Source organism: Paramormyrops kingsleyae, chromosome 15 (genome assembly GCF_048594095.1).
Source record: "Paramormyrops kingsleyae isolate MSU_618 chromosome 15, PKINGS_0.4, whole genome shotgun sequence".
Taxonomy (NCBI): Eukaryota; Metazoa; Chordata; class Actinopteri; order Osteoglossiformes; family Mormyridae; genus Paramormyrops; species Paramormyrops kingsleyae.
In genome coordinates, this window is record NC_132811.1 from 3,114,228 (window position 1) to 3,140,524 (window position 26,297).

Here is a 26,297-nt window from a genome sequence, read left to right on the forward strand (position 1 = left end):
GGTAACAGCACTACCAGGCCCCCTGGAATATTTCTTAGAAAATATTTTTTTCTTAAATTATTTTTACTTGACACATATTATAAAGTAATACAAAATGAATCCAGTTCTTAAAGTTAGTAAATGTATTCTGAATATTTTTGGTACATCCCACCAAATTTATTCACTTCCTCCGATGCTTTCTTTAACACATGTCCTCCTCACCTTAATGGCAGGTTTCATTTCAAAGAATGACTGATAATGTCAACAGTTTGCAGTTTATTGAACCATCCTGATATCGCAAGTAAGCAGCACCAATGGTCTGATTTTCTTTCAACATACACACTCTCAATTAATACGCCTAACTTTTCAACACTGAAACAAACTAATTTCCATCAGCTTGTCACAAGCAGACTGTTGACAATGGTTAAAAAAAATATTTGGCATAGTCACGTTTGGAAAAAAATACGTTGAAATGAAATGAAATAGGCAGCAAGTGGCACATTACACCAAGCTTCAGTTAAATAACCAAATCGGCAGAAACACGTCAAGATCGCTGCAGATAAAAACATTACAGTAGAGAACACAAACAGAAAAGATCATTCTGTAAAACAGAAAAGGGGTGTGTTTGTGCACGTGGGCCAAAATAAACATGAAGGCAGCCGTTGTCAAAAGGGGCACCTATATGAATCTGCCATAAAAACCAATGTCATGAATTAAAGGTAGAATATATTGCTCATACGTGAATTACGCTTTAGCCTAAGATTGCTGTTCACATATGACATTCAAAATTCGAGAGGCCAGAATAATGACATCACAGAAGTTCCTAACCCCATCAGATTTCCAGGACCTTATTTACTTTGTCCCTCTGGGGGAAAAAAGAAGGAAAAAAAACAGTGCAAATTTCCACATCTAATTTGGTAAGAACTAGGGACAGTGCTTATGCACAATTATATAAAATAAACATGGCCACAAAATCCATTTGCTTTAACAAAGTCAGTCGTGCCAAATATATTGTGCAAAATGAAATATATACATGTATGAGATGAATTAGGTAAACTTAACATGGTAAGCACAATAAATAGCTTCAGGATTTCCTTTGAGAGTAAACTGTCCAGAAATGTCTTATAACAATGAGCACCAAAAGCATTACATTCAGTGGATATGTCTCTTACAGATTGAATCTGTACATAGATAAAGCCTCAGTTTGAGTAATGAACTGCATATTTGTGAGAAGAACAAAAGTCCTCCTCTTGTCGTGGCATATATTGCTATAGTAATTAACAACACACTGCTCATTTTTGTATGGTAACGGTTTCATTTTAAAGGCTTTTGGAGAATATGCATCAATGTAGTATTAAACTCTGAAAAGATGTGCAGTTACTTCAAATATTAGTCTATCAATTACAGGTTATGTATTCAGAGAACTGTGACCAGCAAAATAACTTGTATAGCGAACAAGTGGGATTGCACTTATAGCACTGCATTCCACTGCATTCCACTGTACGGCCATCATAATGACAGATAGGCATGTGGCTGCCTCATTCAAAGGGAAGCCATCTATCCTCTGCAAAAATGAGCTTTTTAAAAAAAAAAAAAAACTGGTAAATGTTGGCGTAATTCACCCTTTGAAAATGATACTGCTTGCTATCTCTTTGTTATTAACTGATTTATTGGTGGATAAAGTTTGAGAACGGAACAAAACGCAAGAATCATTTTGTTTAGGTGTTTAAGATAATACTGCGGTTATTAATATTTAGGACTTCATCCACAGAAAATAGTGTGTGTGTGTGTGTTTTAAGTTTATATTTTTGTATAACATGCACTTAGGTAAAATAATTTTGCCAATTGTCCTTAATGATAAATTAATGATAATGTAATTTTTTATAATTTTTTTAATAGAATTTCAAAAATGAGATGAATCTATTATCAAAATGTTGGTTTTAAAGCATCCATTTTTCATTACAAATAACCGAGCAGCTGTGTGCAACAATACTGCAAACAAAACTGAATGTTTTGGTTTGAACAAAACTGCTTAGATGTAAAACAAACATACCTTTGAAACCAGTTCAAGAAATGCATCCGAATGAATGATGCAGATAATCTGAATGAAAGCCAAACAGCAGACACGGGGACGTGGGAAAGTGAAAGACCAGCACACGGAATTGTTATGCCCAGTTGATGTGATACACCCCCAGCAGAGGTGGGGGTTTCAGGTCCAGAGAGTACAAATCCAGACCAGGATTTTGTTTCAACCAACCAGTTAAGTACTCTGACTGTGACTCTTTATACACAACTGGTTGGTTGAAGCAAAATCTTGGTCTGGACTTGTACTCTCTGGACCTGAAACCTCCACCTCTGACCCACAGTAAAATTTATTGAAAATTGAAAAATTCAATTTTTTTGAATTTGTCTGTTTTTTCATGTCTTTCTAGCAGCCTGAAGACCCCCCCTGGCCAGCTTGCTAAATATACATGGTTCCCACTAGCGAAGGTGCAGGAAGATGTTTTGAGCTAAGGGTGTTGAAAGAACAGTGGTTTTGTATCGACAGCTAACAGTAGCAGTCGTTTCAGAGGAATACGAGCAACTGTGAGATTAATATAAACCTTTTTTTACTCCATTGATGAATCCGACTTTCAGCATCCCTACTTCCAGCTCTACTGCCCACTAGTGTTCAAAAAGAATAACTTATTCTGGCAAGTACAGAGAATGCACTTCCTCAAGAGCTGGATCGTTAAACTGCTGCACTCAAAATTAGTCATATCTTCAAGCATGAAAATATCTGTCCTATAGATTTGAAGGTATACAAGATATGTAATGCTGTATAATTTGGGTTACCATTTCAGTAACTGTCACTATTAGCAAAAAAAAAAGAAACCAATGAACAAAAGGATGGGCACCATACTTTCTCCTTTCACCATGTATGTTCGGCAGCGTTTGACATCAGCCCCTCGTGTCCACAAGTCCTTCTCCTTGCTGGTTTGGTTTTGACATTTTCATTGCTCTTTTGGAGTAGAAGTCGGTAGCACTTTTTTGAGGTTACTGCGTGCAAATTTGATCTAGCTTCTAGACAGCCGATGGTAGAAGTACATATAGGCCATGTCCTTTGGAGGTCTTTCTGACAGACAGACTTTGTGGTCGTTGTATATCACCCACCTACAGGGGAATAAGGTCATTATTTACCCATCAATTTAGTTAGAAAATGAAAGTAAATTAAAATAGCTTACTTGATTCATGTATCATATAGAGCAGTGTTTCCCAATCCGGTCCTTAGGGGCCCACATTTTTGCTCCCTCCCAGCTCCCAGCCAGACAATCCATATTTTTGCTCCCTCCTAGCTCCCAGGAGCAAAAACATATACTGTCTGTGGTTCCCTGAGAACTAAATTGAGAAACACTGATATAGAGTGCAACAGTTTTACAAATTTGGATCGCTGGAGATTAGGGCTGCAACAACTAATCGATTTAATCGATTATTAAAATAGTTGGCAACTAATTTAATAATCGATTAGTTGGGTCTACGTTATTATACACATAAGTACAGTGGCTACCTCCTAATTTGGGAGCAGTAAGCTAACCAAAGCCGCGGTGGCAATAAAGCACCATTAAGCTGGATGCCGACCGCCAAGAAAAGAAAAAGGTGACGAGAACCAATGGCATGCCTTGAGTACCTTACGTGATGAATTCTGGGAGAATTGGAAAAAAAAACGTTTAAAAAAATGGCTGAGGCGGACACAGCAGTCTTGTTTTAAGTCTACCAGAATTTGACGATAATTAGCTGAAATTAGGTCGGAGAGACACTGATGTATTATGTGACGTCGTGGAGTTTTTGGATTATTTTATGCAATTATTCAGATTACTAAACACAAATCCTTCATTCAGTGGTGTAGTGGAGGGTAAATGCACATAAACGCCATTTACGCACCTTTTAAATTTACAAAACAGCGTTTACTCACCTTTTTTGAGATCACTAATGTTAAGGATATAAATAGTTACCCACCGTTTTTACTGCTGTGCATATAATTTACCCACCTTAAATTTCTTGTTACCACTACACCACTGCTTCATTTCTTCATGATAGAAATTTATAGTAATATCAAATGTTGTAGTAAGACCAGTTTTTGAAGGTCTCGATCTTGTGCTTGAATCAGCCGTATTTGTACTCGTTCTTGTCATGGACTCGGGATTTTATTTCGAGACCACAACTATTGAATATTCTTATTAATGAGCCGTTTACTGTCGGACTGGATAACTAATAACTTCAAGTGCAACCAATGGCGTTACTGCCGGCCGCGTTACCCGCCCCGTCCCTTCACACACACACGTGTTTAAATGAAGGCAGGGGAAGTCGTGGTTGTCAACACAATCAGCTATTATGTGGCTACATATACCACAACGTGTCTACCCTACCATTCTATTAGGGGGGCGCCCCAAGTTAATTTTATTTTCTATATAGCGCCAGATTACAACAGAAGTCATTTAAGGCTACCTTTCCTATAGAACAGGTTTATATCTTGTCCTTTTATTAAACAAACTAAATAGCCTTATGTTATTTATCTTATTTACAGTTCATCACTGTAGTATGCAAGCCGGCGCATTTTTAGCGTAAAATGTGGAAAAGGCTTTTTCTCCGCAATAAATGTTTACTTTGCCCGTAATAAATGCAGACACACTCGCTTGCGTGCTCTCTCCCCCTGTCATGCACAAATGTGTATCAACATTAAATAACATTAGACAATTATTTAATAATATTCTTAGCAGCAGCAGCGGTAGTCTCTGCTTTTACATTAAAAAACTGGAGTACTGAATACATTATCTAAAGCACCATGCTGGTTGCACTTCATAAAACAAGATTTTGTGTATTTCATTACATTGATTCAGCTGCTACATTATACTCTTAATGTAGCATACATTTGTTTTTTATGTGAGTTTCTGGAAACAACCTTTGTACAAAGACAGACTGGGTTATTAAAAGATGCTGGAAATCGAATTGGTTTCGATTAATCGAAAAAGTAATCGACAGATTAATCGATTATCAAAATAATCATTAGTTGCAGCCCTACTGGAGATTAATAACTTAATCTTTGCAGTTCTACATATGTAAGACCTGTCTGCTTAAAAATGCTCACCTACATTATCACAACTTTATTCTAATAGGTTGGATTCTATCCCAGACGGCCGGAGCTCTGCTGCCTGCTTACCTTCCCTCCTTCTTAATGTGACATACGTAATGCCCAGACATTGTAGAGGTTCCCATGTGACTTATAAAAGCGAAAAGTTCATATCCTGTAAAAGAGAAAAAAAAATAAAAAAATTAAAAATTTAGAATATGAAGCACCATCTGGTTCCAAAAATAACTGTCCATAAAAACGTATGGAGATATTTATGGTTGCCATTTCATAAGCAGTTCCACATGCAGATCCTGGTAAGGGCAAGATGGGCAATCGCCCAGGACAGCGAACTTCACCGCTGGCTACTACCATCTAAGAGTGGATTTGGGCAATGGGGGGGGGGGGGGGGTAATCACACCAGCAAATCTTAACCCCTTCAAGGAGACATTTAAAGTCAAGCTCATTCAGGAAAATAGCCAAGTATACACGTTCACTTATAACAGTCCTAGTTCATCTAGTAAACACTATCCAGCGATATATGCTTTAAGGCCAGTTGTGTGTTCAGGGTCGATAAATTAAGGTGGTAAAAATCAGTATTGTGCGTGTTAGTGGATATCCTACTTTACTTTTTACTGTTTGATGCGGTTTTGAATAACACCAGTTGTGTTTAGCCTAAGAAGAGAACAGCTTCCTCTCAACAATTATTCCATCTTTACAGAACCTGAAAAGCCATCAGTTTTACCTCCAATGGCCTATCAGCAGGCTGAATGCTAGTTAACAGAAGCCACCTTGAAAAACACAGCCTAACAAGCTAGCATTAGCATTAGCTAGCACAGTCTGAACTCCCTCTGCATTTCTGAAAATCGGCAAGTAGGTTCTGTGATGTTAGACACTGCTGCGACTTAAGTGACAGCTGAAGTCGAGTGGATCATGTGTGAGGAGACCAAGAGACACAGCATGATGGAAACATCTAGCACAACGTGAACACCAAGTCAATACCAGTGAACAGTGCGTACTGCTAAAGAGGAGTAGCCCGTTATGGACACTGTCAATTTGGGCTTCTAACAAATTATGCACAACAAATGTTTCAACTGTAGCTATGTCCTTTTTGGAGGAAAAAATCTGGAAATGGAAAATTAGCGACAGGTTTGTCATTTTGATACATTTAGCTATTAGAGGTTACAAATAAATGGGATAAAACAGCAAACATGTTAAGCAAGACAATTAAACCATGGAAGACCATTTTTTGATTTGGACAAATATTTTCACTCATCACTGACCTAAAAGGGCAAATGACTACTGGAATATTCTTAATGAATACCAATGATAAATGACTGCACTGTACCAGTCAATAATCAGGCTATGTTAGGACTTCTGCATAGATGGTCATTATAACAGACTGGATCCTGCAAAGTGCATTAAGATGTTTTTAAGCACCTTGCTATTGGACTGAAGCCTCACTTAGGTGATATGATGACCAAATCCGCAGCCATTAGGCATTGATTCTCCGAGAACTTTTAAGTCATTATGGTCTTGATTTCTATCTTAATAGCAGCAGTTTTTTCAGCCATCTGCAGTACATCTCCAGTTCCAAGAAAGTTCCTGGCAGGACACTCACGGCCCGGTCCGTCTTTGATCCTGGGCCCAGCCGGATCCTGATCAGGGGACAGCGTGGAGTCGCTGTGTGCGTTGGCGCTGGAGAAGGCGTTGTCGTTCGGTTCTGTCTCGGCCATGTCAGACGCAGACCCGCTGTCCTCCTCGTTGTCAGGGTGCGTGAAGATCCAGTCCAGAGCTCGCTCTAGATTGTTGTTCTGAAAAACATCCAGTCAAACTGCTGTCAATGAAAGCTTCTGAAGTCCATCTGAAGTCAAATGGTGGCCAATCTTTCTGAATAATTTGCTAAACAATCTCCTAATTCTTGTAAAGGTACAGTAACATACACCTCTTGGACCAGGGTTCAGTCTTTGGACTGAAGGAGGAAACTCATGCAAACTCAGGCCCAAAGAGCCAGGGACTGGAATCAAACCTCCAACCCTGAAGCTCTTAGCCTCAGTTTTTCTCGTGATGCGTTACATTCACATCAGCCGTCCTTTGACATGGAATGTAAACAGGTTTTTAACCGATAGTGGACAAAAATTGCACCAATGTAGTATAATAAGGCAGAAATGCAATACAAAAAGCTCAAAAATCTCTCAGCGGTCTAATTTTGAGAAAACTCACGGTGGCTTTGAGGGCTTGGACAGCCTGGCTTCTGGGAAAGCCCATGGAGGTCAGGATGGCCACACTCTCCTCGGGGGGCTGGCTGTCCGTGGAGGGAGCCTGACTTGCACTGGAAGGGCCCGAATCCGAGAGGGAGGGCGCTACTAACGGCTCTGCAAAGTCTGCAGGGGAGACGTGGAAATTCCCCATCAGCACGAGACCTTCGAGAGACCAGCAAGAAGCAATGGAGAGTGGTGCTCCCGCACACGAGCGACACCATCAGAAAGACAAACGCAAGGAACAAACATCCAGCAACAGGTCTTTATTAATGAGAATGACACCGGTACAGTTGACTGAGAGTATATACTGTATACCGCATAAATCCTGAAACTATGAAGTTAACTGGAAATTAATACATGGGGTTCTTACACTCTTCTCTACCCTCATTACCGAACGTTTACACCCAGCTGTAACTGCTCACACTGTAAATGACATGAGAAAAGGTCACTGTCGTTTGACCCTAACTCCGTAATTTCAGAACACTGTCAAATTAAGGATCAAAGCTTTCCTGAAAAAAACTGCGAGTGGAAATGGTGTCATCTGGATATCCCACGCTCATTTCCTGATCCAGTTTGACTTCGGCTCTTGTTTGATGGGAAGCGGTAAGACGTAAGGTTTTCGAACAGCTGGAACAGCAGGCTAAAGTCGCATGTTTCATGGCGTTTCTTCTTCTAGGTGCAGCATTAAGACTGAAGGCCTGGTGTCACATTTCCCTGCTAACACAATTCGAGGTGCTGAGATGTACCAACAAGTCTAAGCTGTTACATGCTTATACTACATATTGCTATCAATCCCCTCTGGAGTTAGGACTCCTTATGTGGCTAAAGGCACAAGATACCGATATAATCTCAAAGTACAGATTTGTTCAAGTAGGATGAATGTCAGCCAAGGCTGTGCAATTGGAGAGCGAGTTTCATGCGATCAGTTGCGGACTTCAGTATTTCCTCAAAGCATCCCAGCACCATTCCAGCAAAGCTGAACTGGCCACCTGGCTTAAGGGCATTTTCCCAGTGGAAATGCATGTGTGGTAACCTTTAATGGGCAACAGTCCTGGGCTGATCTTTAATTCCAGCCTGCATTCTAATGAGAAACAGTAAACAGTGTCACCCACTGCTGTCGGCTGTAAGCGATGTGCTGGACCTCTGTCACCAGATAGAGTAAGATGTGAATCATGGCAGAAGACAAGAACCGGAGCAATTTCGTCTCTTGTCGACAGAATTACTGCAGTAACTAAGTAGGCAAAAGGTTAAATGGTGTTTAAATCAGGTTTAAAATATACTCATGAGAGTTTTACTTACAAAAACATGTTCTGAGGCCAGAAGGAAAAATGTCTTAGTCCCGCCTCTTTTAGTTGCTTGGACCCGCCTCCTCTACATTCTGATTGGTTATCTCATTTTTATTGGCAAGCCGTAATGTTCTGCGGATTCTATCCAACATTTTGATCAAAAAAAATTTTACCATCTGACACGATGCTTCAAAACATGACCTTCACAGTGTTCTCTCCCCATCAAAGCAGGGCCGCGATCCAGGTGCGGACAGGCTGATGGCCCCTGGTGATGCTGCTAACCAACATGGAGGTGACTGCACTCCAAAACCAGCCCATGCTGTTACAGGAAAACAAACTCTGCACCCCAGTGGTATTTATCAGAGCCGCTTCTGAGGGAGGAAGATGAGCAGAGGCTCGGCTCCTAGGTGGCCTGGCTAACAAGGCAGTCCACCCTAACATTCTCAATGACAAACGGCCGAGGCTCTATCACACAGGCCTCGTTAGCATGACGCATGGCGTCCGCAGGCTCCCTCGCAGGCCGGGCGCGTTTTGGGAGGTCTTACCGGGCTCCTCCATGTGGGCGATAATCCAGTTGAAGGCCATCTCTGCTCCCATATTTCCTGTGTAATACACGGCTTTCCGACAGGCCTCCTGTGGGAAGCCCATCTCCGCCAGCTGCATCACGGCAGACTCATCTATTTCTGGAGCTAAAACAGACACAACACACACATGGGTACACACACACACACACACACACACACACATATGCACGCACATGGGCACACACACAATGTACTACTGTCAGACGCTGTACTATTAACATGAGAATGTTTACTTTCTAATTCTGGATATTTGTCAATGTGACTGAAATAGGCCTGACGCTGAATTATTATGATTGATAAAAAGGAAAGAAAACATTTAAACGTGAAGGCATGCTTAAAATGTAATGATTCACAGGACTAAAATAATAAATGATATAACAATATATTAATACTTACAATCTGTCATTGAACTATCTGGGAATAAAAAGAGAAAGTAGATGTGATTAAAACAACTTTTAAAAAGCATTTGTAAGGCAACCATTTTCTTTTACTCAGGTCAACATGAGGTAACCCTAAACCTAAATAATGGTGAGGAATGCAAAGTGGAAACATACTGATTTCAGAGAGAAAAGCTTGAATGCTAAGAAAGTTTATTACTTTTCATAACTTTATTCCCTGTTCACTGCAAGAACAACAACGAATTTCAGCACTGGCAAAAGCGAGCTCATATCTCAGTACTGCAGCAACAGAACGATAGAAGAAGGACAACACACAGAGTGCAAATTCACACTCTTCCTGACATCTGCTGCCACAATTTTAAGGCATCCAATCTGTATTGGAGAATTACAGATCTCCTTAAATCCACAAACGCACCCGTATTCCTATCCGGCCCTGCAGTACCTGGCCGCCATCCCAGTGCAAAGCGGGAGCGCATCATGGACGGGATCCCCAGTGCATCATAGAGCTCAAACGGTCACTGTTACCAACTCACTTAGCAGTGCTCTTTTGGTCTGTGGAGAAGCTAAACTACGTGTAGGAAACCCGGACAGCGACAGGGAGAATATGCAGACCCCACAGATACAGGGCTGGGGTGAGATACGAAAGCCAGCGCTGGGGGTCTCAGGCTACGGGGTGACATACTGAGCCACAATAATGATATGGACAAAATAGGCCCATTCAGAATAAAACAGGAAGTAATCGCAGTATTTCCTGATATCAAAGCAGAACAGGACTGACAAGAAATTGCATATATTTAGCAATGCATGACTGCAGCTGAGTGCATGCAACATTCAAAAGAACATCTTGAGAGTGGTTTAGAAAAGGTTCCTGGAACATAATCAATATTATACCATTATAAACACTAACTGTGCAGTATCCCCACTGAAATACAAAATCCTCAGGAACACACAGTCATACCTTACATATGAAACTTGTTTATATATAAATAATCCTGGAAAAAACAAGTTTCAAATGCTTCTCATTCAAGTCCAACTTTCTATAGTGTATATAAAATGTCATCTCAGTACTTTTCATAACTTTTGATCTCTCTACTTGAATGCGACAATGAGTTTACTGTGCTCAAATGGCCTCCATAGTCTCCATATCTCAGTCCACTCACACTTATGGGATGCGGTGGAACGGGAGATCATGATGGTGCAGCGTGATGCTATCATGCCAACATGGACCAAAGTCTCTGAGGAATGTTTCAAGCACCTTGTTGCATCTGTGCCATGAAGAATTAAGGGAGTTTTGAAGGTAAAAAGGGGTCCGACCTGGTACCAGTCAGGTGTACCTAATAAAGTGTCCAGTGAGTATATGTTCTGGCAAATATCACCAGTATGACTAATCTCTATATGTACAGTTCACTATATCCAAGCTAAAATATTGGGAAATAAAATGCAAATGATTAAATGAATTAAAAATGTATAATTCTAATATCTGTAATGCTCTGTTCAAATCGCCTGTTCAGGATGCAACCATTTTTCTTGTTTAGTTCTTAAGTGGTTAATTTATGAAATGCATGGCATTCAATTGCACTTCTGGCTTTGAGATGTTAGATAATAAGCTTGCAGTTCCGCTGTCTGACAGCTGGGTCAGGCTGGGGTGCTGACTGACCAGGGGGGCGACAGGCCCCTACCTCGAGTGTCTTCAGGAAGGACGATGGGCGGCATGAGATCAGGAAGCTCCTCTTCTCCTGCTTGCAGTCCTGTGGCACGAAGGCGAGTCAGATCTAGGAAGTCTGGCATGTCTATGGAGAGATCTGTAAGGCAGGTAACAACACACACACACACACACACACACACACACACACATTCATTACGGTCAGCAGGACGGCCTGCACAATGAATTATGAACATTGTCACCTTCACATTCAATTGCATTTAGGATAAAAAATGTAAGGCAGGGCTGGTTTATCCGTTTAACAGTCTTTGTGGGGTAGTGTGTGTCTTTGGTAGGTCATGAGTCTGTCCCCATGAACGGAACATTGCTGGTTTGAATCCCACGGTTGTCAGAATGATGCAAATGACCCCTACCCCAAAGGCTCCAAAGTCACAGGCTGACCCCTCACTGCGACCCTCAAACTTTCTCCATATAGATGCAAGAATCGCTATTCTAATTTTACACAAAGTTTTCTGGGAGGAAAAAAATCAGAACAGCCCTATTTTTTTGTAATTAGATGAAAGATGCACAACCAGGAAATATTATTTTTAAAACTGACAAATGAGAAATCACAGAGTACATACTTGGTACTTTTGCCATGAGAATATGTTGCATAATTCATTTCACTTGGATACTTTAAGGCACAGTTAGTCAACTATCTTTTCATTTTTCAATGTTGATAGCTCAACAGTCTATGGCAGGGGTGTCAAACTGCAGTCCTGGGGGGCCGGAGCCCTGTGTAGCTTAGTTCTTTCCCTGTTCCACCACAAATGATTCAGCTCAACAGCTGTGTGGTAATTAGCACAATGAGGTGAATCAGGTGTGTTAAATGAGGGGAAACCCAAAAATGTGCAGGGTTCCGGCCCCCCAGGACTGGAGTTCGACACCTGTGGTCTACGGGAATTCTGTTCTGGCAGAGCTATACAGGAGTTGGTAGGAACATGAATGCGATGATATGGGTTTATTTTGGAGCAAAAACTAAAAAGCATCTCAATCTCCCTTGATCCACCATTTTGTTTTAGAAAGATTTTTATAAAGAACTTTCCTCGGCACGTTTTGCTAAATTCCCTTGTCTAGTACATTTCAGGACGCGGAGACTATGAACGGTTATGTCCTGTGTGTCGCATTAGCCCCCTCTGCTGGACATCAGAGTAACTGGCGCTGCCTAAATCGTGGGCTTTGACTCTTTTTAGCCTGTTTTAAAAATTACTACGAGTACAAACCGTGCAGTTACAGTTCGTTGAAAAAAAACACCATGACATCACCATGGCTAAGTGACCAGATATGCAACCTGGCCGTCAGCAGAACCTCAGGACAAGCAGACCCAGGAAAAGTCCTGAAAATAAATGAGATCCCACTGGATCTCACAATGAAGAACGTTTTAATATTAACATTTTATTTACTGAGCAGGGGCTTGGGTGTTGTGAGGCTCAGCGGGTAAGGGAGCCGTGCCTGGGATCGGAAGGTCACAGGTTCAAATCCCAGGGCTGGAGAACGGAGTTCACTGTTGGCCCTTTGAGCGAGACCCTTAACTCTGTGCTACAGGAACTGGCCATAGATTCCTCAAAACGTACATCACACTGGGGAAAAAGCATCCACTGAGTAACTGCTATGTGACAAACTGACATCCCATCCAGTGTGCACCGCTGTACCCCAGCCTTGTGTCCTGTACTGCTGAGGAAAGCCCCCCACCCCCCCAGCTTCCCAAAAAAGCCCTACGGTTATTTTAGTAAGTGCAGTATGCTTTAAAAATGCTGACTTGCAATAAATCTATACATTAATTACGATGCGCCCCACAACATTAGGTTTACATCGGTTTCCCGTTATGTAACCCAGACGAAGCCGTGGCACCTTGCCACATACTCACCAATTTTCTTGGGCACCCAGTCAAGCCCAAATGTGAACTTCTTGATCTGCAGAACCAGATACTCAGGGAATGACACGAAACGGGACGTCCTGCACAGAAACAGCGTTTGTAGAAGCTGAGCAAAGTGTTCAGAGAAACGCTGCTCACACTAACACTGCTCTGTTTGGCACTATAGGCGTGTCTGTCTTGTTCTTGCTGCTGTTTGCACCAGAATTTCCCCCTGAGATCAGTTAAGTTAATCTTAATTTTAATCTAAATGTCATGTAAGGAAATTTGATAGAGGGGGGAAAGCCGGACAGAGCAAAGGAAACTTAAAGGCAATTAACACGACCTTCAGATCCTCCCCCTGCATTCCTACATTGTGCCCCCCCCCCCCCCCCTCGCATAAGGGGGCCCTTACCAGACAGACGCCTTGCACACCATCCCACCATCAGACTGCAAGCAGACTGGGCCTCTGTTTGCCCATAAACCTTCCGATGCCGATTACCTAACACCACGGGGATGGACCGCATTTGGTCCCCACAATGAAATTTACACATGACCCACAGACAGCCATCAGGATCATAGGATGTAACTTCCTACTCACCAACTGTAAAAAAGGACGTATTCAGGAATCGCAGTAATAAATGTAGGGCAAATAGGAAACAAAGATCTTACTTTATAACCATGATGGTATTATCCCAATGTATATGTTCAATATGCCTAATTAGTTATGAATGAATGAATGAATTAATTAATTAATTAATTAATTCGCTAAGCTAACCTCTGGCTCAGTAACCATTACTGTTATACCCATTAAACTTGGCAGAGCCCTCCTAGCAACGCAATGGTATGCACAAAATTTGTCAGAATGTGAGTTTGACGAGCTTTATATGCTCAACACCCAGTGACCACAGGCTGGCGGCCTTTGGGACCTCCTGGGTAATACCTGCTAAAAGGGAATACCTGCCAAAGGTGAATACCTGCTAAAAGGGAATACCTGCCAAAAGGGAATACCTGCCAAAAGGGAATACCTGCCAAAAGGGAATACCTGCCAAAAGGGAATACCTGCCAAAAGGGAATACCTGCTAAAAGGGAATACCTGCCAAAAGGGAATACCTGCCAAAAGGGAATACCTGCTAAAAGGGAATACCTGCCAAAAGGGAATACCTGCTAAAAGGGAATACCTGCCAAAAGGGAATACCTGCTAAAAGGGAATACCTGCTAAAAGGGAATACCTGCCAAAAGGCCGCTGTCTGGGGAGTATGTAACTCCAGCTCTCCCTCTCTCCCCCTCTCCTTACCTTCACTTCACGCTCTTCCCTGAAGCTCAGAATTTTGGACAATGCCCTCTACAGACCAAAAGCTGCACAAACAGCATGTGGAATCTTTAATGTAATTCATTTGGTGCTTTTAATATTATATTTCAAGCTGGTAGAAACTAATTCATTCACACTAAACGCAAATCGGTCATAGCAATTTTATTCCCTGCTGTTTCACAGACAGCAGCCGTACTCTTCCCGATAATCGTGTTTAAGCGATAACCCTTCCAGATCCATCCCGTTTTCACTTTTGCTTGTGCCTCATATGTGTCTTACCCTGCTGTTTGCTGTGACTGGTTTATTAGTTAGGCTTGTGAGCTTAGTTGTAATTGTTTTTAAAATGTTTTTTAATTTTGTTGTGCCTAACTTTGTATGCATTGTTGGAATCTGCACTAACTCCTTGCCTGCACAGTAACCACTTTGCCCCAGTTGGCCACCTGGGTCAAACTGGGCAATTTGTAAGTAGACGTAACTCACTAGATGGGTAAGTAACCAAAATATGTAAAATAATAATCATACTTTCCTCTTTTATTAGTTATTTCTAAACTAAAGTTCATGCAAAAATAATTGGCAGTTTTATATAAATAATTAATTAGTTTAATTTCCCACACTACTGGTGTAGGTGTTAACGATGTAAACATGTAACCAACAATAAACTGGTAATTCAATCAAATTCACCTCAATCTGAAGCATATAAGGTCCAGAGCATAAACAACAATAATAAATTATAGTAATAACAATGACAGCCAGAGTTGAGTAGTTCAGGTCCAGAGAGTAAATGTTCAGGCCAAGATTTTATTCCAACCAACCAATTGAATGCTCTGTGAATGTGACTTTATACTCAAGTGGTTGGTTGGAACAAAATCTTGGTTTGGACTTTTACTCTCTGGGCCTGAATTAGCCACCTCTGACAAACGCATATTTGAAAGCAGTTGCCGACCATTTCGAGAGACTCTTCAGAGCAGAAGCCCTTGCTTACTTCACTCCGGCCGACTTGGCTTGCAGGGCGGAGCTCCAGAAGTCCAGCACGTTCTCAGGCTCGGAGAACGCCTGCAGGCACGCTGTGAAGGGGACTCTGGCCCTCACCGGCTCCGGAGAAGCTGTCATCTTCTCCTGCGCTTCCTGCCGCTTGGCTTCGTACGCAATCAGCTCCTCTGAGGTAAAATAATAAGCGGCAGGCCTTAAGTTTGCTCCAAAACCTTACCTGCCGACCTCTATTTAGGGGCTATTCTGGGGGATATTTAGAGGAGGGGGGGTGGGGGGGGGGGGCAGGTGATGCCAATGAGAAGCGCTTACATCTGCTTCTCTTCAGGTCAGCAGGTTGTCATTCTGTCTAACTTGGTTTTCTGAGCGACAAAACTTCACAACTCATAAACAATGAGAGTTATGTATTGAAAAAGGCAAGTACCAAAACTTACATTGTTTAATGTAAGTTTTGGTACTTACTTTAAAGCAGTGTTTTCGGTATTTTATAAATATCTTATGGCTAGTTTACCGGAAGCCTTTCATGCATCTGATTTGCACTATTAAAAATCACATAAAACAGCAGGATACAATACCATCACTCCAAATTACGTTAAACAGAACTTTTTGCTTAAGTTCTACCAGTTGCAAAAGTTATACTCTGGCATGTTTGTAGTTCTCCGATTACGTGATTTTCGTTTCAAAGGTCACGTTTGTGTGGTCTCCCTCATCTTAAATGACCTGATCATTTAATATAATTAACAAATAACAATCACTGATTACAGACCCAGCACATGACTGGATTCCATTCCAACAGATGGGTCTCATGTTGAAATAGACGTATATGGGTATAGCATGATCGCACTGCCTTTTATGTGTGAGAATGAGATGGGAATAGGCAGGAAAGGCTGGGATTGTCTTACGGTACAAACAAACAAATATGCTTTATTTGCACAAGTACTGCTTCTTTTTGCCAGAGTTATCCTGCTCTCTGTAGCCTGGGGGGTCACAGCGCAGGATATAAGCAGGGTATATTAGCCTGCTCTCTGTAGCCTGGGGGGTCACAGCGCCGGGTATAAGCAGGGTATATTAGCCTGCTCTCTGTAGCCTGGGGGGTCACAGCGCAGGGTATAAGCAGGGTATATTAGCCTGCTCTCTGTAGCATGGGGGTTCACAGCGCAGGGTATAAGCAGGGTATATTAGCCTGCTCTCTGTAGCCTGGGGGGTCACAGCACAGGGTATAAGCAGGGTATATTAGCCTGCTCTCCGTAGCCTGGGGGGTCACAGCGCAGGGTATAAGCAGGGTATATTAGCCTGCTCTCCGTAGCCTGGGGGGTCACAGCGCAGGGTATAAGCAGGGTATATTAGCCTGCTCTCTGTAGCCTGGGGGGTCACAGTGCAGGGTATAAGCAGGGTATATTAGCCTGCTCTCCGTAGCCTGGGGGGGTTCACAGCGCAGGGTATAAGCAGGGTATATTAGCCTGCTCTCCGTAGCCTGGGGGGTCACAGCGCAGGGTATAAGCAGGGTATATTAGCCTGCTCTCTGATCCTCACTTGTGCAACACTTTGAATAAGTAAACGTTTAAGCATATGACTGGCATCACTGAAGTGCCCCCCAGGGCCGCTCTGTCTGTGAGTACTTTAATGGACAGGGACCCATACAAGGTGCCCCCGCTGCCCTGTGTCCCCTGCATGCCAGGACAGGTTCCGGCTCACTGTAAACCTCCACAAATAAACCTCTGGGTGAAAGTGCCAGTTCAGTAGATACGGAGGAACTAAATACTGTCGATGACCTAGACCTCAGACTCATCCACCCGCAAAGCCATGGCACGTCGGCCGCACCTCTATTAGTGGCGGCCTCCACAGGGGCCGGCAGCTGCATGACGTAGTCTACCCTCTGGGTGTAGCGCACCTTCCGGGACTGGCAGCACTGGGTCCTCTCCTCCACCAGGAAGCGGAACACGTCGCTGGGGTTCTCTGAGCCAGCGCTGTTCCTCTACAGAAACACAGCCCCCCTCCATGTCAAAGCCAGGTCACAGTCACACCCCACCTGCCCCATTTCACGGACGGGCATGAAGGACCCTCGTTATGGCTCACAAAACAGGACTGTATTACACCTCAAACAGAACACAAGAAACAAACGGACCACCAGGGGTCAAATGCAAAAAGGTAAATGACAAAATTAAGGCAAGGAGCAACACAGGAACAAGCATAAGAACAGCAGCAAACACAAATCAACAACAGCCACAGACACACAATGACCAACTAAGGAACAGAATGAGAACTGGCACTTAAACAGATAACAAGGACTACATAAGGGGCAGGTGCAGACCATAAAACTTAACCATTATCCTGATCTCTGTACCCTTAGACATAGAGGGCATTGCACCAACTGTCAAGAGTGCAGCTGAAGTGCAGTATAGCAGAGTATAAAATTAAGGTCATAAAATTATTGAATTTAAGACCTCTGACAGAAAGGACGTCAGAATTATGAGGAAGCGCAAGGCTTGTTGTTCCAGAAACAAATATGAATTACTTAAAAGTTAGAAAACGGACAAAGAATAAATTGAGGAGTGACTAAACAAATCAAAGTAGCAACAGAACCAATCAGATGAAAACTCTCCTGCCTATGCAGTTACACACAATCAATCATCATGCAATAAGAAATGAATCTATGTAGAGATGGGAATATGGATTTATTCAGACACCGAATGCGAGGACCACACAGGGGAATAGCTGCGGACAGCTGGGATTATAAGTAGCCAGTGCAAATGTTCAAGTGCTTATTTCAGGAGTCTGTTGGCCGCGGTCGGCTAGGAAGCTCTCCTCTATTCTCAGAGGCTCCAGAAACATTCCTCTCTGTCGTCAGTCATTCATTCGCTGCAAAAACGCAGACGTTTCACTAAGCAAATTTGGTAATGGATTCAAATCTCTGGCACTTTCCAATTCATCAGGCCCTCTACAGCTAAACCAGAACTTAGTAATCCTGAAAAGAGAGGAGCACAAAAAGTAGTATGTTCGTGTGATAAACTTAAAGATGCAAATCCTTCCTGCTACATAGATCTTGAAGGCAGGGGTCGACACTGTGGCTAATTCTGATGAACATTTTTACAAAATGCAATTTATACCACAGTCATCTCTTAAAAGAATAGTCTGAATAGTATTATTTTCGTATTTAAAACATTTTGCCACAAACACAGACAAGTTTTGCCGCAAACACATTTTTGCTCCCTGCCAGCTCCCTAGCAAAAATGTGGACTGTCTGGCAGGAAGTTGGGAGGGAGCAAAAACATGGACTGTCTGGCAGGAAGTTGGGAGGGAGCAAAACCATGGACTGTGGGTCCCCGAAGTTGGAATTTAGGAAATTCAAAGCAGCAGCAGGTTTATGTCTCAGCATAAAATAGAAAGTGCTATCTGCTGTGTGCAAGGGATAGATAGCGAGATCTTTTTTTAGGCTGGTGAGAAAGTCACTTCAGAGCATGAGCGCATGTGTGCCAGAGGCAGGATCTCTGACCCGAGGTTCACAGACGCCGAAATGACAGGGCTGCAGACACGTCACCAAAAACTGACACAGCAAGATCAAGCACCCCAAAGCCAGTTTAACTCCATAAACCCCAATGCCGCTGAAGATCACACCTTCTTACCTTCTGCTGCAACGTGTTATGAAGTACACTCAAGAACTATTAACCAGCCTACTGCCGATTCAGCTTGTTAGTCATTAAAGAAACACTCATACAGTCTAAGGACGAGGGGACACACACCTCTACTAGGTTGATTATGTGGAGCAGGAACTCATGGGCATCTTGCTGTCTGTTGGAGGAGAATTCGGGGTGGCCTTTACTGACTAAAGCCTTGAACATGCGTGGACAGATTCCTTTCTGTTGGTGCTGGAATGAGATGGCAACATAAAATGAGGGAGTAGAGGTTTCATGTATTACACGTAAATGTTCTGCATCATATGACAGAGCAAACCACAAAAACAATTCAGTATATATTAATTATGACAGACCAGCTCAATACACCAATAAGGGCTCATTATTTCTGAATAGTACTTGATGAAAATCGGTGCGACTGTTTAGAGAATGACCTTGTATTTATGGCAGTAAATGAATTATTAATTTATACCTATATTATAATTTATTAAAGCTACCAATATTTTGGTGACTGATTTCCCAGGTGTCAGGACTTCGTAATCGGTGCTGAGCAAGTGCCGCTATATCGATGCATAACGAACAGACCCAAAAGGGCGATTTCGAAAGCTTTACGATCTGCTGTATGCTTCTTCATGCTTGTAGGTAACTTTCAAAATTACAGTCTCAGCAAGGCCGAGGGGGCTGTTATCAGACAAGGCCTTTGCAGTGCTGGGTGCATAAATCACCCTGACCATCGACAAAGAAAAAAAAAGCTGAACAAATACTTAAGCACATGCACACCCTACGTGGGATCAGAGTCAAAGTAAAAAAAAAGGTAAAAGCCATTCTTGTATTTCTTGATTTTCATTCATGTACATTTCTCAAAGAAATACAGACGATGCAACCTAGTGGCTCAACAAGAGAAGAAACAATCCTTTTAATGCTCTGAATCGATCTCCCTTAAAAGAGACGGCAGCACTGAGCCCTCTGTCACGATGGCTTTTACACAGACACTGCGTCCACATACCCAGGCTACCAGCTTGTGCTCTTCATTCATCACCTGTTCAATGAGTTCGGATTTCACTGGAGGCTTCGAGTATTGGCCTGAAAGCAAACCGTGTCCCAACTTTGCCCTGGAAAGGAGGCAAAATCTAAGTCACCTCCATCATCAATTTCACTCCCTAGAGAAAGAACAATGTTTGGAAAATTCATGCAAGCATTATTGAACTGGAAAGTAAAAAAAAAAAAATTTTTGCACATTGAGGATATTTATCTATCATGAGTCTTTATATATTGTGTATGTTTCACATTTGATGAGCTGGAAGAGAAGCATTCCAATGTACCTGTTGTATTTGTGCAAATGGCAAATAAATTATTTAATCATGGTCAATGAAACGCTACCTGTCACAATAGCCAACATCCAGTTCCTGCTGACTACGTTTCATGCATGCAGGCTTTTCAAAACGTTTTCAGTCACACAGAGGTTAAAGAAAATACTCACATCTGTGTGCTGAAGTCCTGCGTGGGATCAAGCGGTGAGTAATCATATATCCTCTGAAGGTTTCCCACGTACCTGGAGCGGCGCCACAGACGCGGAGCAGACAGAGTAACGTGAAAACCGAGCAAAAATGGAGCCACATCAGGAACTAAACACATCCAGAACAAGTGCGGACCGTGTTCATGCATGGAGATTCTCATTAGGGTTTTTGTTTTGATTTTTTTTTTAAATAGCATATAGCTTTATTTAGCAATTATAAATAAATACTATAAGTCAAATCACATTGCTTCAATTGTTTTATATAAGACTAAAATATCTTACAAACAAATATGAACTAATGTCAGACAGACAGAGGTTCTGTATAGGGTTAGGTTTCCCAATTCAGCCAGTCTGCGACACAGCTTGCACATTTCCCTGCCCAGACACGCCTACTAAACTTGGCAATTAGCTGGAGAGCTGAATAAGGTGTGCTGCAAACTGGCCATCCAGAACTGAAATTGTGGAAGGGGTACAGAGGTATATACCCCCAGTGCCCCAAAGGTGCTAGAGGTACTGAGGTATATACCCCCAGTGCCCCAAAGGTGCTAGAGGTACTGAGGTATATACCCCCAGTGCCCCAAAGGTGCTAGGGGTACAGAGGTATATACCCCCAGTGCCCCAAAGGTGCTAGAGGTACAGAGGTATATACCCCCAGTGCCCCAAAGGTGCTAGAGGTACAGAGGTATATACCCCCAGTGCCCCAAAGGTGCTAGGGGTACAGAGGTATATACCCCCAGTGCCCCAAAGGTGCTAGGGGTACTGAGGTATATACCTCCAGTGCCCCAAAGGTGCTAGGGGTACTGAGGTATATACCCCCAGTGCCCCAAAGGTGCTGGGTACTCACGCTCTCTGGAATTCTGGGATGCTGAAGAGGACTTGCATAGTGGTTCCTAGATAGCAGCTGTTGCCCAAGTTTCTGACCCCAGTGTAACCAGGGCCGTAGACGGCTTTGAGCTTAGAGCCCGACTCCTGGATCACCTCCCACTCAGTCACGCGTGGTCTCACCTGGTTGTCCACGTGACCGTTCTCCGTCTGTGTGAAAGAGGGAGGCCCGGAAGGAAGGAGGCCCGGATCCTCATGAAACTTAGCGCCAAACACACTGGTGTAAAGCACATAGCTGCTGACTGTTTTCCAAATCACAGAAACAATTTTAAAAACTGCATTGCAAGAGAAATGTAGAGCAGAGGATCAAATGCAGCTTTAACGGTTCCAGATAAGAACATTTAAAAACACAAACCTTTTGCATTTGTAACATATCAATTCCAAAATGTGCTAAATGGTCGGAGATGTGTGGATCTAAGACAGCCTCTTCTTCATCAAAAGAATAAATATCTGGAAAAAGATACGTCATATTATTCTGATTCTTTTAACAGAGACGTTAAATGGATAAGAAACGCATCGTAACTGTCTTTATGACATCACTGCAAATGTCATCTGGATATATGGTCCTGCCCTGCTGAGTCAGCACCACTGACCTGCTCCATCTGGAGTTATTGTGCCCAGTTTGACTGCCAAGGGGAAGCTGGTTTCTCTGTAGTGTTCCAGGGCGTGTCCATTACCACCATTACCATCAAAGAACCACTTCCCACAAAGCACTGACCCATCTGTAAGGTTCAGCCACAGGTTCTCCCTCATCTCGCATTTGGTACACTTCCAGCCACTGAGGAGAGAGAGTGTTATGACATCAGATTTCACCGTGTCATGTAGTGAGCGCCTTAGGGCTTTAGGTCAGGGACTGTTATGTTACTATGTATTGTATACATTGTGTATGTGGCTCTAGTTTCACACGCAGCTGTTTGTGTGTCTGCTTAAATATCAATAGCTATTAACTCTGGTTAGTCTTCGGTTTTTATATATATATATATATATATATATATATAATCTTTAAAAATAAAGTTTGCTTTAATGGACTCCTTTTCAAGATAATGTTCAGTCACACAAAGACAGAAAATGTCTTCACGATCCATTTAGTGCGTTTCTGTCACCCTAACTTTGACAAACAACGGAGAATATTAGGGGGCGAGTAGCTGATCCCAGCTGAATGTGCAGTTGCCTCATCAATGCATACTACCATAGTAACCCTATAACTTTGTGCAGTATTATACGTAGTTTTTACACCCACTACACATGAGACGTGGAGACTGAACCTAATAGGGTCTGGATGGAGACAGGGTACCTTGGTGGGATTCGAACCCCGTTGTCCAGCTGGCGGAGGCTCCTAGCGTGCTTCGACACCTGGACCTCCTCCTCCCAGGAGTCTTGTTCCTGTTTTCGGAATCCGCAGGGAGCGTTGAGCACAGCATCGCAGGCTATTGTCACCTTAGAGCGAAGGAAGGAGCACAGCAGGTTCACAAGGACTCGATACATTAAAGCATATCGTCATGCATCACATAAAAAAAATGTATATGCAACTGAACCCTCACATCATATCAGTGTGGAAATTACAAATGGAATGGCAGACATGCAAGGAAACGTGAGGCAGAATTGTTGTGATTATGGTATTGCAGAATAATATAGAAATAAAGTAGGAAACAATTGCATAGCAAATGCATTATAGCCCGAACAATTACATATACAAGTGCTATAGTACATATAAAGCCTTATCAGAGACATGATGGTTTAAGTGGAACAGAGGGAAGAGAACACTTATTACAATGCTAATGACTGAGCAAACTGAACTGACGGGGACATTTTCCACAGTACAAATCAGAAGAAGTCTAACCTTAAACCCCCCTTCTGCATGCAGGGCAAAAAGAGATCTGGGACACACTCACTGACCAGTGCAGGCAACTCCTCAATATTCGGTAAGGGGATCTCGAAGTGGTCTGGGAATATTACAAGCTGTGCTTCGTCTTCGTATTCATAATCATCGGCGTTATAATTCTGGTGAAGTTCTAGATCTTAAAGAAGGGGGCACAAGCTTCAGTTATAAGGACAACATCCCTGTGCATCAGATTTAGAAGGGTAAATGACTGGCAGGTGGGGGTCAGCACTCACGACCCCCGTCTGCACCAAAGGTCACAGCTGCTGGGTGTGTGGGTGGGATGCAGTGTCAGCACTGCCATAGCAAGCATCCAGTTATGCTGATAAGGCCTAAACACTGTACAGTTCCTACTTATTTAAAAAAACAGTGCAATTTATAGTGAAGTAAAACCACAGCAAGAAGCAAGGACATTTAATACTAATTTTCATGTAAGAAAACCATAGGTATAGTAACACAACAAAACAAAAGACGCTGATCTTTAAAAAATTTCACTGGGAAATAAGGAACTGACAGAGTCCTCTGTAAATGTCTGCAATGCTTAAGACATTATTCGTGAAGACATTTTACAGGTAAGTGCCGACGTGTGTTTGATCATCTCATAAAGGCAGGGTCTGCAATACAAGCACAACATCTAATGTCTCTTCTGCGGATTCGCTTAGAAAATAAATTGATCCATATCTCGTTTTTTTATTATTTCGATGTGGGGTGGCAACACGGGTGACCACGCATTCACGAGCGGTTGCCATGGCCACCCCTGACCACCCCGTAGAGCCACCTCTGCCCCAAGATCAGGTTAATCCGGATGCCCACCACCGGTCTCGCCAATGGTGTGCACGACGAGGCAGAGGGCATGAGGCAGGATGGGCACCACGCCACCGAGCAGCCAGCCAGTGCGCCAGAGAAACGGCCCGGATCATTTAAGCTGCCGTCAGCAGCCGTGACTTCTGCTTGTGGCTCGGCCTGTCTGCAGTGAGATACCGGTGGCAGTGCACTGGAGCTCCGCGGGGCTTGACAGAGCGAAGCAGCTGATGGAGGGTAAATGACAGGCGGAGGAGCCCACTGCAAGCCAGATCCCGCAGCCTAGGAGCGCAGTGCGCCCGGCCAGGCAAAGCGGCTCCCAAGATTTTGAACATCTACTAGCTGAGCAGTAAAGCCCTAAATTTAGCAGACACAGAACAGACATTAAACAAAGCCACGTGTCACTTTCCAGATAGAGTGGCAGGGGACATGACACCCTTGGTCAAGCTACGGCCCACCCATACCCATTCCTGCAAATGGTAGCTCTGCGTCCAGTGGGGGCGTCGGAAGGGTGTGGACACCCAGGCAGACTCAGAGGGCCCAACGCTTGAAGACTATACGTTTCTAGGTATGGCCCTAGATCCACATGAGAGCTTCCGGAGAAGATCAGCCCTGCAAAACACTCTGGAGATCACAGGATTCTCCTGGCAGAATGAGTTGGTGACGCTTTAACTGTCTTACCAAGGAATGTCTTCCCATTTCTCCTCCTCGGCACAGCACCTCCAGCAGCACCTGTGGCTTTCTGTGATGAAAATGGATCCATATCATTCGTCATGGACCAAGAGCAGATACCATTATGGTTACATTGATGTTATGCCGATTATGTTCTACAATACAGAAACATAATACGTAATATTACATGTATTATTCAAAATGATCATCATTATTAATAATTAATTACCATTAAAACCATACCTCTGTATGCCATTTGTAAACTGGATTTTTATTCAGCATTTAAATATATCACTCTTTGTGCTATAAAGTGACAGCTAACAAAACTAAAAACCAAAATGAGAGGATTTCAAAAATTGCCTAATATATTATGATATGCAACATTTCGTAATAGCCTCTCATTGACTTCAAAGAGAAACATATTACTATGATAATAATGACACAATTCTCGTTGTAACGAGATAATTTTCACGTTGAAATGAGACACGTCTCATTATAACAAGAAACTGGGCAAATCTCCATATTCTCAGGAGCTTAATTGGGCAAGTAAGAAGGGATGCCAACTACCTAACTGAGATGAGTGACTTAAAATAAAAAGGTGACTGTTAAACATGTAGTTTCAAATACAGGGTCAAACCGGTAATGCAGGACTGAAGAGCCCAGAAGCCAGAACAGACAGTGAAACAGTGCATTCATTCAGAGACGCGAAAACTGCTGCAGGTCAGACTCCTGACAATATTTAATCCAATCAGATCTCGTTTTCCCCCCCAATTTTGGATGTTAAGGTTTCTACTGAGCGGGCATGCTGTCATATTAACAGCTTTCAGAGAAGACGGGAACCAGGAGATGCATGAATTTTCCCAGCTGTCAGTGGAGAATTCAGACATAGCAACACTTACTGAGGCTAATCTATGGCTTATCTGGAGTTGGTTAGGATAAACAGTATTATAAGGAACACTTATAGGCAAATGTTTATTCTGCGTGTTAACTATTCAGAAAACTGGAGCACATAAATCAGCAGCTGAAAGAAAGCCTAAGCCAGCTGTCCAAAACACACAGGACAATAAGCTTTCAGTTTAGCGGGGAATGTCCTAACATGAAGCAGGTACTGAGTATTGTGGTTAGTGTAAAAAGGCTGAACACACTGATGGGATAATTACATATAAGACACGGGTAAATATGACCATGGTGAGTAGTGATGCAGCCCTCAGGGCCTTTAAATCCCTCCGGCACTGATTGGCGGGGGCTCTGCATGTCCTCTCTGTCTTTCAGCTGGTCTCCTACTGCGGTTGTGCCATTAAGGTGAGCTGGTTCCTTTAAATTTCCCATAGTGTGAGTGTGTACTATGCACTGGACTGTTATCACGCCTGCCTTGTGCTCTAAGTCAACAGCAGGATTCTGTGTTGAATAAAGAGGTTGTGGAAAAAAAAGATAAAGATCAGCTATGGTC

At 42.8% G+C, this 26,297-nt stretch overlaps 1 protein-coding gene across 3 annotated transcripts in view; it reads right to left on the reverse strand.

Moving 5' to 3' along the window:
- Positions 1–240: 240 nt before the first annotated feature.
- Positions 241–26,297, reverse strand: part of usp13 (ubiquitin specific peptidase 13) — a 29,677-nt gene continuing 3,620 nt past the window's right edge. For 2 of the 3 annotated variants that reach the window (XM_023843628.2, XM_072699839.1), the window contains 19 exons: positions 24,857–24,917; positions 23,392–23,513; positions 22,790–22,932; positions 22,089–22,273; positions 21,851–21,945; positions 21,458–21,645; positions 20,578–20,649; positions 20,104–20,209; positions 19,206–19,331; positions 17,287–17,440; positions 15,461–15,635; positions 13,182–13,270; positions 11,292–11,414; positions 9,611–9,628; positions 9,176–9,319; positions 7,307–7,467; positions 6,705–6,897; positions 5,177–5,261; positions 241–3,132 (listed from right to left, as the gene is read on the reverse strand). In XM_023843628.2, the coding sequence (XP_023699396.1) occupies positions 3,036–3,132; positions 5,177–5,261; positions 6,705–6,897; positions 7,307–7,467; positions 9,176–9,319; positions 9,611–9,628; positions 11,292–11,414; positions 13,182–13,270; positions 15,461–15,635; positions 17,287–17,440; positions 19,206–19,331; positions 20,104–20,209; positions 20,578–20,649; positions 21,458–21,645; positions 21,851–21,945; positions 22,089–22,273; positions 22,790–22,932; positions 23,392–23,513; positions 24,857–24,917 (2,337 nt within the window). In that variant the 3' untranslated portion in view covers positions 241–3,035. The remainder of the gene's footprint in view (positions 3,133–5,176; positions 5,262–6,704; positions 6,898–7,306; positions 7,468–9,175; positions 9,320–9,610; positions 9,629–11,291; positions 11,415–13,181; positions 13,271–15,460; positions 15,636–17,286; positions 17,441–19,205; positions 19,332–20,103; positions 20,210–20,577; positions 20,650–21,457; positions 21,646–21,850; positions 21,946–22,088; positions 22,274–22,789; positions 22,933–23,391; positions 23,514–24,856; positions 24,918–26,297) is intronic. The other variant, XM_023843629.2, reaches the window with a different exon arrangement.